Source organism: Pseudophryne corroboree, chromosome 4 (assembly GCF_028390025.1).
Source record: "Pseudophryne corroboree isolate aPseCor3 chromosome 4, aPseCor3.hap2, whole genome shotgun sequence".
Taxonomy (NCBI): domain Eukaryota; kingdom Metazoa; phylum Chordata; class Amphibia; order Anura; family Myobatrachidae; genus Pseudophryne; species Pseudophryne corroboree.
Window position 1 is genome coordinate 80,366,760 of NC_086447.1, and position 16,322 is coordinate 80,383,081.

Here is a 16,322-nt window from a genome sequence, read left to right on the forward strand (position 1 = left end):
TTGGAAGAGAGGGAGTTCCTGGTATCCTTAGACATAAAGGATGCATACCTTCACATTCCAATTTGGACACCGCATCTGGCATTCCTAAGGTTTGCTCTTTAGGATGCCCACTACCAATTCGGACTATCGTCAGCCAGTGGGTATTCATGAAGGTGATGGTGGAAATGATGAGTCAGCTGAGGACTCAGGGTGTAAACATCATGCCATATCTGGACGATCTCCTCATAAGAGGCCATTCCAGAGGCAGGCTATTACAGAGCATCACCCTAACACAAAATCTACTGATACAGCATGGCTGGATTCTAAATTTTCAAAAGTCCCATCTGGAACCTACCCAGAGACTTCTGTTCCTAGGCATGATCCTGGATACAGTGGAACAAAGAGTTTTTCTGCCTTTGGACAAGGCTGAAGCACTGCAGTCTTTGGTGAGGCAAGTCTTGCTACCTCGTTGGGTCTCCGTACATCTTTGTATTCAACTACTGGGCAAGATGGTGCCCTTCTTCGAGGCAATTCAATATGGTAGATTCCACTCCAGCCTGTTTAAATTAGATCTTCTATCCAAATGGTCGGGTTCTTATCTACACATGCACAGGATGGTTCGCCTCTCCCCTCAGTCAAGAATATCTCTCCTCTGGTGGTTGCATAGTCCTCATCTGCTGGCAGGCTGCTCATTCATGCCTTGGACTTGGGTACTATTGATGACGGATGCGAGTCTCTATGGATGGGTGGCGGCGACACTGGACTATCAGTTTCAGACTCGTTGGAACAGCCAGGAATCTTCTCTTCCCATCAACATCTTAGCGTTATGAGCGATTTACAACACCCTGCATCAGGCTTTTCCAATCCTAGGGGGTCAGGCAATTCAAGTACAGTCAGACAATGTGATGGTGGTGGTCTACACAAACCATCAAGGAAGCATGAGAACAAGAAAGGCGAAGAGGGAAGTATCCCAAATTTGCCAATGGGTGGAGGGACATCTGTTAGCGATCTCAGCCATTTTCATACCAGCTGTGGCAACTGGGAGGCGGCCTTCCTCAGCAGACAGGATCTGCATTCAGGTGAATGTGTACTTCACTCCCACGTATTCCTGCACCTAGTCGCATGGTGAGGATGGCCCCAGATAGACCTCATGGCGTCTTGACACAACAAGAAGCTGACATGCTATTGTCTCAGGACCAGAGATCCAGAGGCGGAGGATGCTATGACAGCTCCCTGATGGTTTCAGATGGCGTTATTTCCACCATTCCCCCTACTTCTGCATCTCCTCAAACGGATAAAATGGGAGAATGTGATGATGATCCTTGTGGCTCCGGACTGGCCACGCAGGGCATGGTACACAGATCTTCTATCCCTCCTAACAGACTACCCCATTCCTCGCCTCTACAAGACAACCTTCTTCAGCAGGATCTCTTTGTTTATATAAACTTACAGTGGCTACATTTAATGGCGTGGCTGTTGAGAAGGCACTACTGAAGCACTACTGAAGAAGAAAGGTATCCCAGATGCGGTAATCAGTACTATGCTATGGGCACGAAAAGAGGTGACTTCTCAGCATTACTACAGGATTTGGAAAGCCTACATTTCCTGGTGTGAGCGACGTCATGTACCCGCTGTGGTTTCCATTTAGGTCGGTTTCTGCATTTTCTCCAATCAGGAGTGGAGGCTGGGTTGCGCCTAGGATCCTTAAAGGTACAGATGTCTGCTTTATCAATTTTTTTCAAAAGGCATTTAACTTCACTTCCTGAAGTCCAGACATTTCTACAATGTGTGTTGCGGCTACGGCACCGTGGGATTTAAACTTGATTTTGGAGTTCCTTCAATCTCCCTTATTTGAACCTGTGGAGACTACAGATTTAAAATGTCTCTCCTGGAAAGTTGTTTTCCTCCCGGCCCTGGCTTCGGCAAGGAGAATCTTCTAATTAGGTGCTTTGTCTTGCCATCCTCTGTATTTAATTTTTCATGAGGACAGGGAGGAATTGCGAACCCGCCAGGCTTTCTTACCAAAGGTGGTTTCTGCTTTTCACATAAGTCAACTGATTGTGATACCGCTTTTGCAGGATAGTTATCGGGCTGTGAGAACTTTGGATGTGGTGAGGGCTCTTCACATCTATGTTCATCGGATGGCTCGTCTGCGAAAGTCAGATGCCCTGTTTGTTTTGTATGAAGCAAACAAATTGGGCTGGTCTGCTTCTAAGCAGACCCTGGTGCGGTGGATCAGGCTTGCCATTCATCAAGCTTATATGTCCTCTTCTCAGCCATTACCTTCTCCCATTACGGCACACGCCACATGGTCAGTAGGTTCTTCCTGGGCGGCTGCCCGGGGAGATTTGGCTTTGTAGTTGTGTTGGGTGGATATTTGGTCAGGGAAGCATACCTTCTTCAAGTTCTATAGGTTTGATACTTTTGCAGCCTCTGAGTCTCAATTTAGACGATCCATTTTACAGGGTCAATAGCACTCTCCTGCCCGGGATGGGAGCTTTGGGATGTCCCCACTGTAACTAGCTATCCCAGTGTCCCCTATGGATGTAAGAGAGAACTGTATTTGGTACTCACCATTCAATCCTTTTCTCGGAGTCCATATGGGATGCTGGTCGCCCACCACTGTGCTGTTTTCTTCCTATTCCTATACGATGCATATAGTGTGTTAGCTTGCAATGACTGTTTTTGTTCCAGTTTTCAATGATGGAAACATAGGGTTTTACTTGCTGTAAATGTTCATTTTTCCAATTTTACTGTTGAGTTTTTTTTCCTCTGTCGGTTCTACACAATATTGGTTCTTTTCTTCCTCTCCAGCTATGTTCCTCTCTCTTCGGGCACAGTTTTCTAGACTTGCTAGGGGAGGGGGCAGAGAGGGGATGAGTCAGATACACACATTTAAATTTAACAGTCTACCAGCTCCATGGACCACATCTATACCCCACTGTAACCAGCTATCCCAGCGTCCCCTATGGACTCCGAGAAAAGGATTTAACAATGAGTACCAAGATCCAGTTTTTATTGTTATGACATTGAAATATTGAAAACTATTTCCTTCCACTCAGGAGTTATATTTTCTAATAATGAAAACTGGAAAGTGATGAGACGGTTCACTCTTTCCACACTGCGAGATTTTGGTATGGGGAAGCAACCAATTGAAAGCAGGATTGATGAAGAAAGTGATTGTTTAGTGGAAAAGATAAACTCCTACAAAGGTAGGTGACTGCTTTATTTTACTGTTGCACCTTCTTCAGGTATGAACTCACCTAAGGCTTGGTTGTTGTAGAGTGAAATATTATACTATTTAGGCTTTCAGTGCAGAATCTAGTTTGAAGTTCTCTAGCACAAATACAGAATTGCATCACTGTAAGCCATGATTTGGGCCACTTCTGTGTCTGCTCCAATGTCATAAAAAAAAGTCACACATACAGAAATATTGCATGTAACAAAGCATTCATGTCCCCTCACCCTAATGATTTTCATGCAAAAAACAAACAAACCTGCAAACCAGAGATGTGCTCGTCCGGTTATCTTGAGTAGAAGTGAGTGCTGACTTGGGTCTTCCCGCCAAGCTCAGTTCCTGGAACGAGCCAAAATGTCCTATTCCTGGTATCAGATCTTGCAGGCTTTGGATTGCCACCCATGTGATCAGGCAACATTTTACACTATAGATTAAAGGGATAGGGTGTAGGAACTGGGTACAGCACTCATTAGGTGCACTTTAAAAAGCAAAAAATTTTTAGGAGCATTGGGGCAGATGTGCAGTATCAACCTGGAGAAGGCATAAGGAAGTGATAAACCAGTGATAAGTGCAAGGTGATAAACAACCCAGCCAATCAGCTTCAATATGTAAATTGACAATTAGGAGCTGATTGGCTGGTGTGTTTATCACCCTGCACTTATCATTGGTTTATCACTTCTTTATGCCATCTCCACATCTGCCCCATTGTGTTAAAGGGGCGCAGTGTGCAGCTCCAGCACTTTGAGGCACATGTCAGTGTATATTGTGGGCTGGCTCTTGGCTGCAGTAGGAGAGGGTGTAAGAACTGGGCTGCAGCACTCATTAGGGGCATGTTAAAAAAAAAAGTGTTTTAGGATCCTTGTGTTAAAGGGGCACTGTGTGCTCCTGCAGCACTGTGAGACACAAACAATTGAAAAAAAAGATCAACAATTTATTACGCAAAAAAAAAAGATTAACATCATTATGCTGCCGCCCTGATATTAGGGGCAGTTTGTTGTGTGTTCAGTCACCGTAAATTATTTTTTAAAAACAAAAAATAACATAAAAAAAAAACATCACTAGGGTATCATCTTTGCACAACAGGCTCTGAGGCAGTTTGTTGTCTGTTTGGTTTTTAAATCCTGTTATGGAAAAATAAATATCATCATTGTTAGAGTGCAATCCAGCTTATACTAGGAGGGCTCAGAGTTAGTTTATTGTGTGTTCAGTAATGGTAATAATAAAAAAAAGTGCATTTTAAAAGAAATATACTGTAACATCATCATTACATTAGGGTGTCACTATTGTACTAGGTGCACTGTGAATAGATATGGGTCAATTGATAGAAGAGCAGGAGCAGCAACTTAGTACTAGTGTAGTGGATGCTGCTAGCAGTCTTGATAGTAGTAGTAGTAGTAATAGTTCAAAATCTACTAAAGGGGGTCCAGGAAAAAGAAAGTTTAGGAATGGGCACCTGAAATCTAAATAATGTTTCGCAATGTTAAAGAAAAAAATATCTCCTCTAATAATAAAGGGAAAATGTACTGCCACAAAATGTAAAAATGCCATCATTCCATACATCCCATGCAGGGCAAGGAAAGGCTTAGGCTTCCTTTGCTAGTGGTGGCCCTGTTACTGATGTTTCATGCACTAAAATGCCTATTATGGAAGCTGGGGCCAAACACAGTCAGGCACCATCTGAAATCTCACAGGCAACGCCGTCTATATTTGTCACCTTTAAAACATGCTAATCAGTTCATTTTATTATTATAATTTCTTTTTTGCATACAGGGTAAATACTGTCTGCTATTACATGTAGCCAGCACATAATGGACATCTTTATGTTTACACAGCAATTTTTATTAAAGTTTGGACATGCCACTCCTCCCATTTAAATCTCTGAACATTGTACATTTACCCTACTGCAGTGCAACATGGTTTTGCTAAGATGAAGATTTACTTGCTCATTTTTGCTTTGCTCCAAACCCAGAGTCAGTCGACCTATATGGATCATTCCGAGTTGATCGTAACTGTGCTAAATTTAGCACAGCTACGATCATGAACTCAGACATGCGGGGGGATGACCAGCACAGGGATAGCCTGCCCCGTAAGTCAGTACCGACCCCCCCCCCCCCCCCCCACACAGAAGTGCAAAGGCATCGCACAGCGGTGATGCCTTAGCACTCCAAGAGTAGCTCCCGACCAGCGCAGTTTTAGCGTGCTGGCCGGGAGCAACTTATCGCTCCCCTGCCCGCAGCGGCTGCGTGTGAGGTCACGCAGCCGCTGCGGACCACTCCCCGCACGGTCCGGCTACGCCCGCGCTGGCTGGACCGCGCCCACGAAACGGCGGCCAAATGCTGCCGTTTCGCCCCCTCCAGTCCATCGACCGCCCCTGCCTGTCAATCAGGCAGAGGCGATCGTAGCACAGCGAAGGGCGGCAAGCGCCGGTGCACTGAGGCGCCGGTGCAGTTCTGACCCGATCGCTACGCTACGAAAAACTGCAGCGTGTGATCGGGTCAGAATGACCCCCTATGTGGTTGATTCCTAATAAAAAATTATGATAATAATGCACCTCTGTGGTCAGTATATGAGGTATCTCTATGCTCATTCTGCCATATTGCATTTGAATATATGCACAGACATATATGCACATATGTAGATCTATATAATAACTTCATACGGTCTGTCCCATCTCCTCAATGCTTGCACAGTGGAAGCTAGGGCATCATTCGGGAGATTAGACAGGACACTATGAATAACAGGAGGTGGCCTGGGGCAGCAATTTCCTAGTATGATAGATAGATAGATAGATAGATAGATAGATAGATAGATAGATAGATAGATAGATAGATAGATAGATAGAAGAGCATACTTATATTTCATACTGTAGCTACGCTATGGTGAATGGTGACAACATTTTCCCCATGGGATCCATACAATTTGCCAGCTGTCAGGATACCAACAACGGAATCCCGACAGCCGATAATCCCAGCAAAAGAGAACTATTCCCACTCATAAATGTCCACGACACCCCATAGAGTGGGAATAGATCCTGTGGCGAGCGCAGTGAGTCCGCAAGGGGACTCTTTGCGTTTGCCCTACTGCTGGCGTTCTGGTGGGCAGGATGCCGCTGTCGGAATATGGACAGCCGGCATCCCACCCACCGGTGAATCATACTGATACCTTCCCCAAATTACATGGACCTCTAGTCTACTGTTTCTAGGGTCAGAATTATAAAGTTAAAAATATATTTCTGAGTCAAATATTAGCCTAATTATGAAACTTATTTAAAAAATTAATTATCTTTTAAGCGGTTTAAAAATGTTTTGACATATGATACATAGGTGTCCTTTTCTCTTAAATACAGGCAAACCGTTGGATAATACCATGGTTATAAATGCGGCTGTGGCCAATATAATTGTTTCCATATTACTGAACCATCGGTTTGATTATGAGGATCCAACACTCTTAAGGCTTTTGAAAGGTATCAATGATAATACCAAATTATTAGGTTGCCCGATGGCCATGGTAAGCAATTATAATATAATTTTTGATATAATGAAAACTTAACAGAAAACCTTCTCAATTACAGCATAAGCAGCACCTTTGTAGATACTCATAAAACATAACATAAAATACTGGTGCAACTTTTTTGTGCAATATCTATCAGATGCCTCTTGCTGCATTAACATATTAGTGCTATTGCTAATACTTTCAGGCCAGGTTCAGATATACTTGGAATCAGGGGCGTAGCGAGAGTGGAACGAGTGGAGCTTGAGCTCCAGACGCTGCTGGGGACAGAAGGCGCCTCTGTAACAGAGCTGAGAGCCGGGATCTCGGGGTAGGAGGAGATGACTGGAAGAGAGGGAAGGGGTGGCCACCACACTGCCTGCATGTTCCATGTCACTGATTGCAGTGCAGAGAGTCCAGAGCAGTGTAGTGTGGTGTGTTGTAAGGGAAGAGGGGAGGTTTGTAGACTTGTTAGAAGAACCTTCCTGGCTGTCAGGTATCTGCATTCAGTGATATGAAACATGCAGGCAGTGTGGTGGCCACCCCTTCCCTTTCCTCAGTCCTTTCCTTCTACCCACGGAGGCCCAGCCTGTCAATCACATAGAAGCTCATCCTCTCCAGGCTAGAATAGAACGAGGAGCTGCTCTGCTGCTGCCCTCTTGGTGAGAATTACTGTGTGTATACTGTGTGTTTATGTGTGTGTATACTGTGTGTTTATGTGTATATGACTGTGTGTGTGTATGTATGTGTGTGTAAATGTGAGTGTTTGTAAATGTGTGTATATGTCTGTGTATATATGTGCGTGTATGTGCGTGTGTTTTCGTATGTCTGTGTATATTTGTGTGTTTATGTGTGTATGTATATGTACACAGAGGCAGAACTCTGGGAGGCAACGGAGTCAGCTGCCGCGGGCTCCTGCTTTGAAGGGGGGCACCTCTCCTCCTGTTTCGTGTGTTCAGTGACATTAATCAATTAAGTTAATTGACAGCAGCCGGTATCTCTTCCGTAGCCGACTTCCCCACACTAGTCACTACACCTTACAAATCACACTCTCTTTATTATAGATACACTGGAAGCAGGCACCTTACTACTGAAGCTATTTGCTCCTATAAAGGAAACATGAGAATTCTAACTATACGACGTTATTTCTCTGACAATTACACGTAAATTCATATAGTTAGAATTCTCATACTTCCTAGGCAAGAGCAGATATCTCCATCAGTAAGGTGCATGCTACCAGTGCAAAAGGTTGTGGGTTCTAATCCTGGGTATGACCCTAGCAAATTAATTGTCAGAGAAATAATCAGCATTGTGAGTGACTGAGCAGATCTATGTAGTGTGTGGCTGAACCCCTACATAGATCTGCCTAGTTGCAAAGGTTTTGTAGTAGCTTCATATAGTTAGAATTAGAGATAAGCGGGTTCGGTTTTACTCGGATCTCAAAATGGCATCTTATTGGCTCACGGATGATATATGGGGGCGGGCACCAATATTTTTCTTGCCTCCGGGCAACTGGGATAAACTTACGCCACTGTATGTACATATATCTGTGTATATGTGTGTGTTTATGTATGTATATGTGCATATATCTGTGTATATGTGTGTGTTTATATACAGTATGTGACTAAATGTCTGTGAATCTATATATGTATGTATGTATGTATGTATGTATGTATGTGTGGTGGTGGTTGGGACGCTGTGACATGACCACACTCTCCGGGTGTCATGTCTCCACACTATGCCTCTGCTGGGAATGCACATCAATGGCAAATCATCCTTGTCGAAATGATTTTAAAAAAAATAGGATAAATGCTAACTTAATATATAAAATAGATAACAGTAATGTTTGATAAGTAGATGCAACCAAATCTTAAGGTGTAAGCACTCCACCAAATGTCGACCCAAAGGATGTTCAAAAAACATTTGGGCATATCACTTACATCCACTTTCTATTGTATCTCATGGATCATAGGGGGTCATTCCGAGTTGTTCGCTCGTTGCCGATTTTCATAACGGAGCCATTAAGGCAAAAATGCGCATGCGCATGGTACGCAGTGCGCATGCGCTAAGTATTTTTGCTCAAAACTTAGTAGATTTACTCACGTCCAAACGAAGAATTTTCATTGTTGAAGTGATCGGAGTGTGATTGACAGAAAGTGGGTGTTTCTGGGCGTAAACTGACCGTTTTCTGGGAGTGTGCGGAAAAACACAGGCATGCCAGGATAAAACGCGGGAGTGTCTGGAGAAATGGGGGAGTGGCTGGCCGAACGCAGGGCGTGTTTGTGACGTCAAACCAGGAACTAAACGGCCTGAGCTGATCGCAATCTGTGAGTAGGTCTGGAGCTACTCAGAAACTGATAAGAAATTTCTATTCACAATTGTGCTAATCTTTCGTTCGCTATTCTGCTATGCTAAGATACACTCCCAGAGGGCGGCGGCCTAGCGTGTGCAATGCTGCTAAAATCTGCTAGCGAGCGAACAACTCGGAATGACCCCCATAAAACATAAACAAAAATATAGTTTATTATTGTCAATCAAAGGGCCTGATTTAGGAACGGATATATCCTGCAGTGAAAAGAGTGGAGAAGAGGACAAGTGCACAAGAAACCAATCAGCTTTGATGCAGTATTTAGCAAGTACATTATATAAAATGAAACTGGCAGAGCAGCATGTACTGTCGTGGAGTCATATGTAATACTGTAGGGTCTGGACGATCACAGACAATTTTTAAAAGCGGCAATCCTTTACAAGGCATGATTTTGCCTTGTAAATTATTGCCACTTTAAAAAAAATCTCTGATATCATCTAAAATTTCTATTCTCCATAAATGGCATAACTGATCTCCCCTATTGAAATCTATGGCTGTTGTGGGGGAGATACTTCAAGCAGTCTCTGAGATGAGATGAGATGAGATGAGATGAGAGGTGAGAGAAGAGAAGAGAACAGAAAAAGCAGTTTTCTATAAGGCGCCCATAACTTTATTGTGATTACATAAACCTTTCTTAAGCTAGCTTATCACTAAAATAAAATGACACACACACTGAAATAAAGACACGGACACGGTAGCTGGAGTTAAAGGTCAGACGATATTTATTGATCGCTGACCAACTCTTTAAACTATAATTGTAATTGAATTGGAATTAATTTAGCTTGCAAAGTTAAATTTAGATTGGAGGATGGCAAAGAAAAAGTCGCTACCAGACACCAGCTCCAGTCACCTGGATGAAATCCACCAACCAAGGAGGGGAGTACCCAAACTCCACCTCCTTCCTGCTTAACCCGCATTGTGCTGGCCTCATCACTATTTTCTCTGGCAAACGTTCTGTTCCCGCAGGGGAACGTCTAAATGTCCAACCGCAAGAGAAGGACACACCTGCCGTCCTTCTAAAGAGGGTGCCCCACAATGACCACTTATGCCCGTTTGACCGCTGGTTGGTAGCGACTTCCCGCCAATCTGGCTGTCAATAGCCAACTGAAGTGAACAAAACAAATCAAATTTAATCAGAAAGGGCGGGAGGGCATACAATAACTGGCAAGAGGAAGTCTGAGGCACATGGCCCTGCCCTATATACTATCCTGAGACCAACACCTTAAAGCTTGACGGACAACCCTCTGATCCTATAGGAAAAAAACACCTGAAACATGATCTGCCTAGCAACTGTTTAGTCATAAACAACCAATCACCAAAAGTTGGGCTCTTATATGGCCTCAGGCTTATGCAGCCTTCAGCTAATCTAAGGCGCCCATAACTTTATTGTGATTACATAAACCTTTCTTAAGCTAGCTTATCACTAAAATAAAATGACACACACACTGAAATAAAGACACGGACACGGTAGCTGGAGTTAAAGGTCAGACAATATTTATTGATCGCTGACCAACTCTTTAAACTATAATTGTAATTGAATTGGAATTAATTTAGCTTGCAAAGTTAAATTTAGATTGGAGGATGGCTAAGGAAAAGTCGCTACCAGACACCAGCTCCAGTCACCTGGATGAAATCCACCAACCAAGGAGGGGAGTACCCAAACCCCGCCTCCTTCCTGCTTAACCCGCATTGTGCTGGCCTCACCACTCTTTTCTCTGGCAAACGTTCGGTTCCCGCAGGGGAACGTCTAAGTGTCCAACCGCAAGAGAAGGACACACCTGCCGTCCTTCTAAAGAGGGTGCCCCACAATGACCACTTATGCCCGTTTGACCGCTGGTTGGTAGCGACTTCCCGCCAATCTGGCTGTCAATAGCCAACTGAAGTGAACAAAACAAATCAAATTTAATCAGAAAGGGCGGGAGGGCATACAATAACTGGCAAGAGGAAGTCTGAGGCACATGGCCCTGCCCTATATACTATCCTGAGACCAACACCTTAAAGCTTGACGGACAACCCTCTGATCCTATAGGAAAAAAACACCTGAAACATGATCTGCCTAGCAACTGTTTAGTCATAAACAACCAATCACCAAAAGTTGGGCTCTTATATGGCCTCAGGCTTATGCAGCCTTCAGCTAATCTAAGGCGCCCATAACTTTATTGTGATTACATAAACCTTTCTTAAGCTAGCTTATCACTAAAATAAAATGACACACACACTGAAATAAAGACACGGACACGGTAGCTGGAGTTAAAGGTCAGACAATATTTATTGATCGCTGACCAACTCTTTAAACTATAATTGTAATTGAATTGGAATTAATTTAGCTTGCAAAGTTAAATTTAGATTGGAGGATGGCTAAGGAAAAGTCGCTACCAGACACCAGCTCCAGTCACCTGGATGAAATCCACCAACCAAGGAGGGGAGTACCCAAACCCCGCCTCCTTCCTGCTTAACCCGCATTGTGCTGGCCTCACCACTCTTTTCTCTGGCAAACGTTCGGTTCCCGCAGGGGAACGTCTAAGTGTCCAACCGCAAGAGAAGGACACACCTGCCGTCCTTCTAAAGAGGGTGCCCCACAATGACCACTTATGCCCGTTTGACCGCTGGTTGGTAGCGACTTCCCGCCACCAAAGGTTTACTAAACCGCCACCGCAATCCGAACCAACAAACTAAGAACAAACTAAATAGCCCTAACGAAAAGGACCAAAAAAACTCCTACAGGAAAAACTGCACTCCGTCCGGAGAAAGATGAACCCCATCCTCCTTGTAGAACTGCCGGTTACGCAGCACAAGTAAAGGATGCCTGACAGTTACTCCCCCTATGGCCCTAACAAACAGAGATACCGCCGCATTCACCTTCTGGTGAGCTATTCTCCCGAGCTGAGAAACGCACCGCACCCCGCCAATGAAAACGCGGCACTATCTCTGACCACACAATACAGACTCCTGGCCAGTGACCACGAATCGCCACCAAATCCGCCTAAATGGACAAAATTAACTCTATGCCCTTAACTCGGCCCAAATCATTGCCAAAAAATATAAGAAATGGCCAACCAGCCACACATGCTCCCCAAAATCCACGACAGCTGAAAAGGAAAACACCCTAACATCAGAAATGTTTACACAAAACATAGATAATGCATACACGAAATAACCCAAGTGAAGGAGAAAACTCAAAAACCTCCCGTGGACCTTAAGAGAACAGCCAATTGAAATTAGGCCCCCTCGGAGGAAAATTTAAAAATTCACTTCACACCCTCGATTCCTGAACGTTAAGCGTTCAAAAACTGACGAGTAAACAAGTTTTTCGGTTAGCGCAACAGGCGCAACTACATCTTATCAAAACGGACATAAGACTTATAGGAGGCAGACTTCCAACGGCCCCGCACCCGAACAGCCGCTGGGGAGGAGCCCGTAGCTGCGGCATGTGTAGCCACCCCAAACCGAAAGGAATGGGTACCCAAGTCCACCCCCGCAAGCCTAGTGCCTCCAACATTTCTTAAACACTGCAGCAAATTGGAACTTATTCAATGGGCCAGCGTGCGCATGCACTAGCAACTGGCTGCCACCCGAACGCCTCCACTGGAGATACTCCCGCGCCCGCCGCAGCGGGCAAGCACACCATCCTCCCGAGCCTCCAAGGACACCCAGCGACCCCGACCTGTAGATCTGTCTTGGACCGCACAATCCCACAGAGCAACAGGCCATCCTGCAGGCGCACATTCCTGTAAAGCATACTGGACTCACGGTATGCCTAACTGCACACCCCTAACTCGCTCACTCTGCAAGCCCCAAAGAAAGCTAGGGCCAAACACAACTAACAAAGGGACCACCTCGAACACCGATGTCGCAATTCGAGGCAGCACAAGCAGCAACTTCGTTAGCAGCTGCAAAGCCACGGGTCTGCGGGAGTTCGCGGGCGCCGGTCGCATCCTAGCCCATCCTTTAAGTGCTCTGGGAAGGACAAAAGACCTGGTGGTCCCTCATCCTGTGGAGCCGAAAGTGACAGGAAAATTGCCTGCAAGGGCAGAAGACATGCCCGCTTTTGACACACCCCTTCGATAAGGCTCCCAACACAGGCCATCAAAACGTCCGCCGGGAACTCCCCCGCCACACCGTACCTACTCATAAAGGCCGACCAAATACGCCAGGCCGCATCATATGCCCTGAGCGTGGAAGGAGCCAATGCATACTTGGCCAGAGCAGCTAACCTGACTCGACAACCCACCAGACAGAAGGCGGGCATGGTAAACCCTCCGCTGCCGTTCCCGGAACCAATGCCCGGAATCTATCAAACTGAAACCGCGACAACGCCTGCGCAACTCCGTTGTCGGTATCGGGAACGTGACGGGCCCCAAAATTAATATTGGACCGCAAGCAAACCAGCCCCAGATGTTGCAAAAACCGCAAAGCCTGTGGAGAAGAAGAACGCTGATTATTGATAGCGTGCACCCCTCTCAAATTGTCGCAACGGAACGAGATGTCCCGATTCGAGACTGGCAGGCCCACAATTCCAGGGCAACTATGAACGGGAACCACTCCAGCAAGAAGGTTCTCGGCGAAACCCCGTGACACCCAAGAGGACGGCCAAGCAGCAGCGCACCATGACCTGGCAAAAAATGCCCCAAAGCCATGACTGCCCGAGGCATAAGTGAACAACTGGAGCCAACCGTTGGAACAACAAGGGGGAGGCCATGAAAACCGCCCCGTTGAGGACACCCGAGAAGAAACCCAAACTCGCAAATCATCCCCGATCTCTCAGGAGAGGGACCCAGTATGATGCTGCCCGACCATCCCGCCGGGGCCCGTTCAAGTTTGCAACAGAAAACCTTACCCATGGGGCCAATCCGGCACGCAAAGTTGAAGGAACCCAGCAACGACTGTAACTGCTTAAAAATTAACCCTGCGCCTGCCCAAACATTCGTGAATTAAACCCAAAACTTACGCACTATACCCTCTGGGAGGAGACAGCAACCCGCCGCTGTGTCTATTTCAATTCTCAACTAGCTAAAACAACTACAGAGGCCCTCCCACTTGTCCAGCGTGACGGGAACCCCCAAACTTTCGACCCGGGACCTGGCAACTGACAGAATATCGCCCCAGACCGAAATGCCCCCTGGGCCCCCAAGAGAGAATCATCCCGTTAGTGAGCCATCCCGGGGTGACCGGAGGCAGCCAGGACGGACCTCAAAATAGGCGCAGGAGCCTGAACAGCCCACGGGGAGACACCGATCCACATAAAAACTCTGCCCCCAATTTGAAAACCCGAAACCGCAGGGAATACGGGTGCCGGGGAAAGAGCCGAAAAGCCAATTCCACGTCTAAGCCGAAAAGCCGATTCCATGTCTAATGTTGCCAAAAGGCCCCCCGGACCACCGTCCCGAACCCAGAGCAGAGCCTCATCAAAGGACTGATAACGCCCCTGCACACGTCCTAGGGAATAGAGTCATTAACCGAACGCCAGGAGTATGCGATAGGTGCTGTATCAGGCGGAACTTACCCGGGGCCGTCTTGGGCACCCCCCCCCAACTTGCACGCGTGGCGAAAACGACAATTTACACCCCTAGTGTATTTCCCTTCGCTGTGGCAAAACCCTGGCCGTTCTTCAAGGAGCGGGAACCCGAAACACCGGACGCCCCGGGCATTTTGACCGTGGCGTCTGCTGTGGGCTTGACCTGCTGCGTGACCTCCAACCAAACCTCGACATACTGGAAACCCGCTGGCCGAATGGGGCTGCCAACCCGGTTACGCTGGAATCACCCGTCGCAAACATGCCAAGCGGAGCCCTTGGACTTCCAGTACATGTCATGCACCAGAAAGAGATATTTAACCAAGGTGGGATATTCTGCGGGCCGCGATTCGGTGTAGCAGCCGTGCAAACCGAGAAACCCCGTAACCACAGGTGAACCGTACGGAAAGCATTGTCCCCAATGCCCCCCGTTTTCTTAGCTGCGTCAAAAGTCTGCCGCGTCTCGTCCGTAAGTGTGAAGATGTATATGTACTTACTGTCCTGATTGTCTCCCACAATCGCTTGTGAACACCCCGCGTAATGGCCGTATTGGTGCAACGCACCAGTACCGGATAACTGGGGGGCTAGAGGAAACCGATGTCGCCGGCGCCATCCGCGCTGCCTTAGCCACGTGCCGCGCAATAAGACTAGCAAGTTTACGTGGGCGCCGAGGGGAACCTGAAGAAACACTACTAGAAGAGGTGGAAAGTGCTATAATAACATGAGAAGAAAATCGCATGCTCACCAGCTCCTGAAGGACCCGGAACAGCGTCATCCGCTTCACCCGCCTCCGGTCGGGGCGGAACATCTCCCGTCGGTGTCGCGGCCGCCACTCTCCCCCCCCCCCCGAGCCCCGGCCCTTCTGTGACAAAGTCCCCGATCTCGCCATCATCTGAGCGGAGGAAACAGAAGGAACAACAGGTGCAGGAGAAACCTGCGCCTAACAGCAATGGGGGAAACAGGCGGGGGCGGAAGCACAGCAGCCTCGCTCAATGGCGGGGGGCCAGGGGGCAACGGCAGAAGGGGACATACCGCCGAGTGGAAAGGACCGCCTTGTAATAAATGGGTGCCGAACTCCGTATCAGACCCAGGTCTTCAAGCATAGCAGGCGGCAGCTGATCTAGTTAGGCCACAGCTGACCATGAGAGGGCTGGACCGACCAATGGCGCGCAACCGCTGTTGTACACAGGCAGCCACTGGGCCGAGGGGATGTAGCCAGCCGCACAGGAAACCTTGCCGAAACGGGAGGTAACTGAGCGGGAGGAGGGAGCGTGCGCCAAAACTGGGCAAGGGGGGCCGGGGAAGACCCGCGATACGGGCCCAAAAATGCTGGGGGCGGAAGTGTAACTTCGGGGCCGCTGACCGGCCTCGTGGGCAGGACCCCAGCTACCGAATTAGGGAAACCTGAGGCCAAACACGGCGCAGAGAAAACTGGGGGGCCCCGCGGAAAGCGCCCCAGGGGTTGCAGGGTACGCCTGCGCGACGGGCCAAAGAAGGCCACCAGGGAACCACGGACCCTCGGTCAACCCCCCGGGCGCAGCAACGGACAGAGGAGGGCCGGGCAAGTGGAACGTAGCGGACGACCGCGACGCTACCATTCGCCCTGCGCTCACCGGGGCGGCAGGTGGAACATTGGGCCCGACAGAAGGGGGGCGCAGCAGCGCGCAAGGAACCTGCGGGGGAATGGGGGCCATGCAGAAGAGCCCCCGCCGGGGACACCCCAGCCGTGGACCCCC

The 16,322-nt window shown here is 47.5% G+C and overlaps 1 protein-coding gene across 2 annotated transcripts in view; it reads left to right on the plus strand.

The window, feature by feature from the left end:
• Positions 1-16,322, plus strand: part of LOC134908935 (cytochrome P450 2C5-like) — a 117,636-nt gene that overhangs the window by 47,405 nt on the left and 53,909 nt on the right. For both annotated transcript variants that reach the window (XM_063915192.1, XM_063915193.1), the window contains 2 exons: positions 3,042-3,191; positions 6,564-6,724. In XM_063915192.1, the coding sequence (XP_063771262.1) occupies positions 3,042-3,191; positions 6,564-6,724 (311 nt within the window). The remainder of the gene's footprint in view (positions 1-3,041; positions 3,192-6,563; positions 6,725-16,322) is intronic.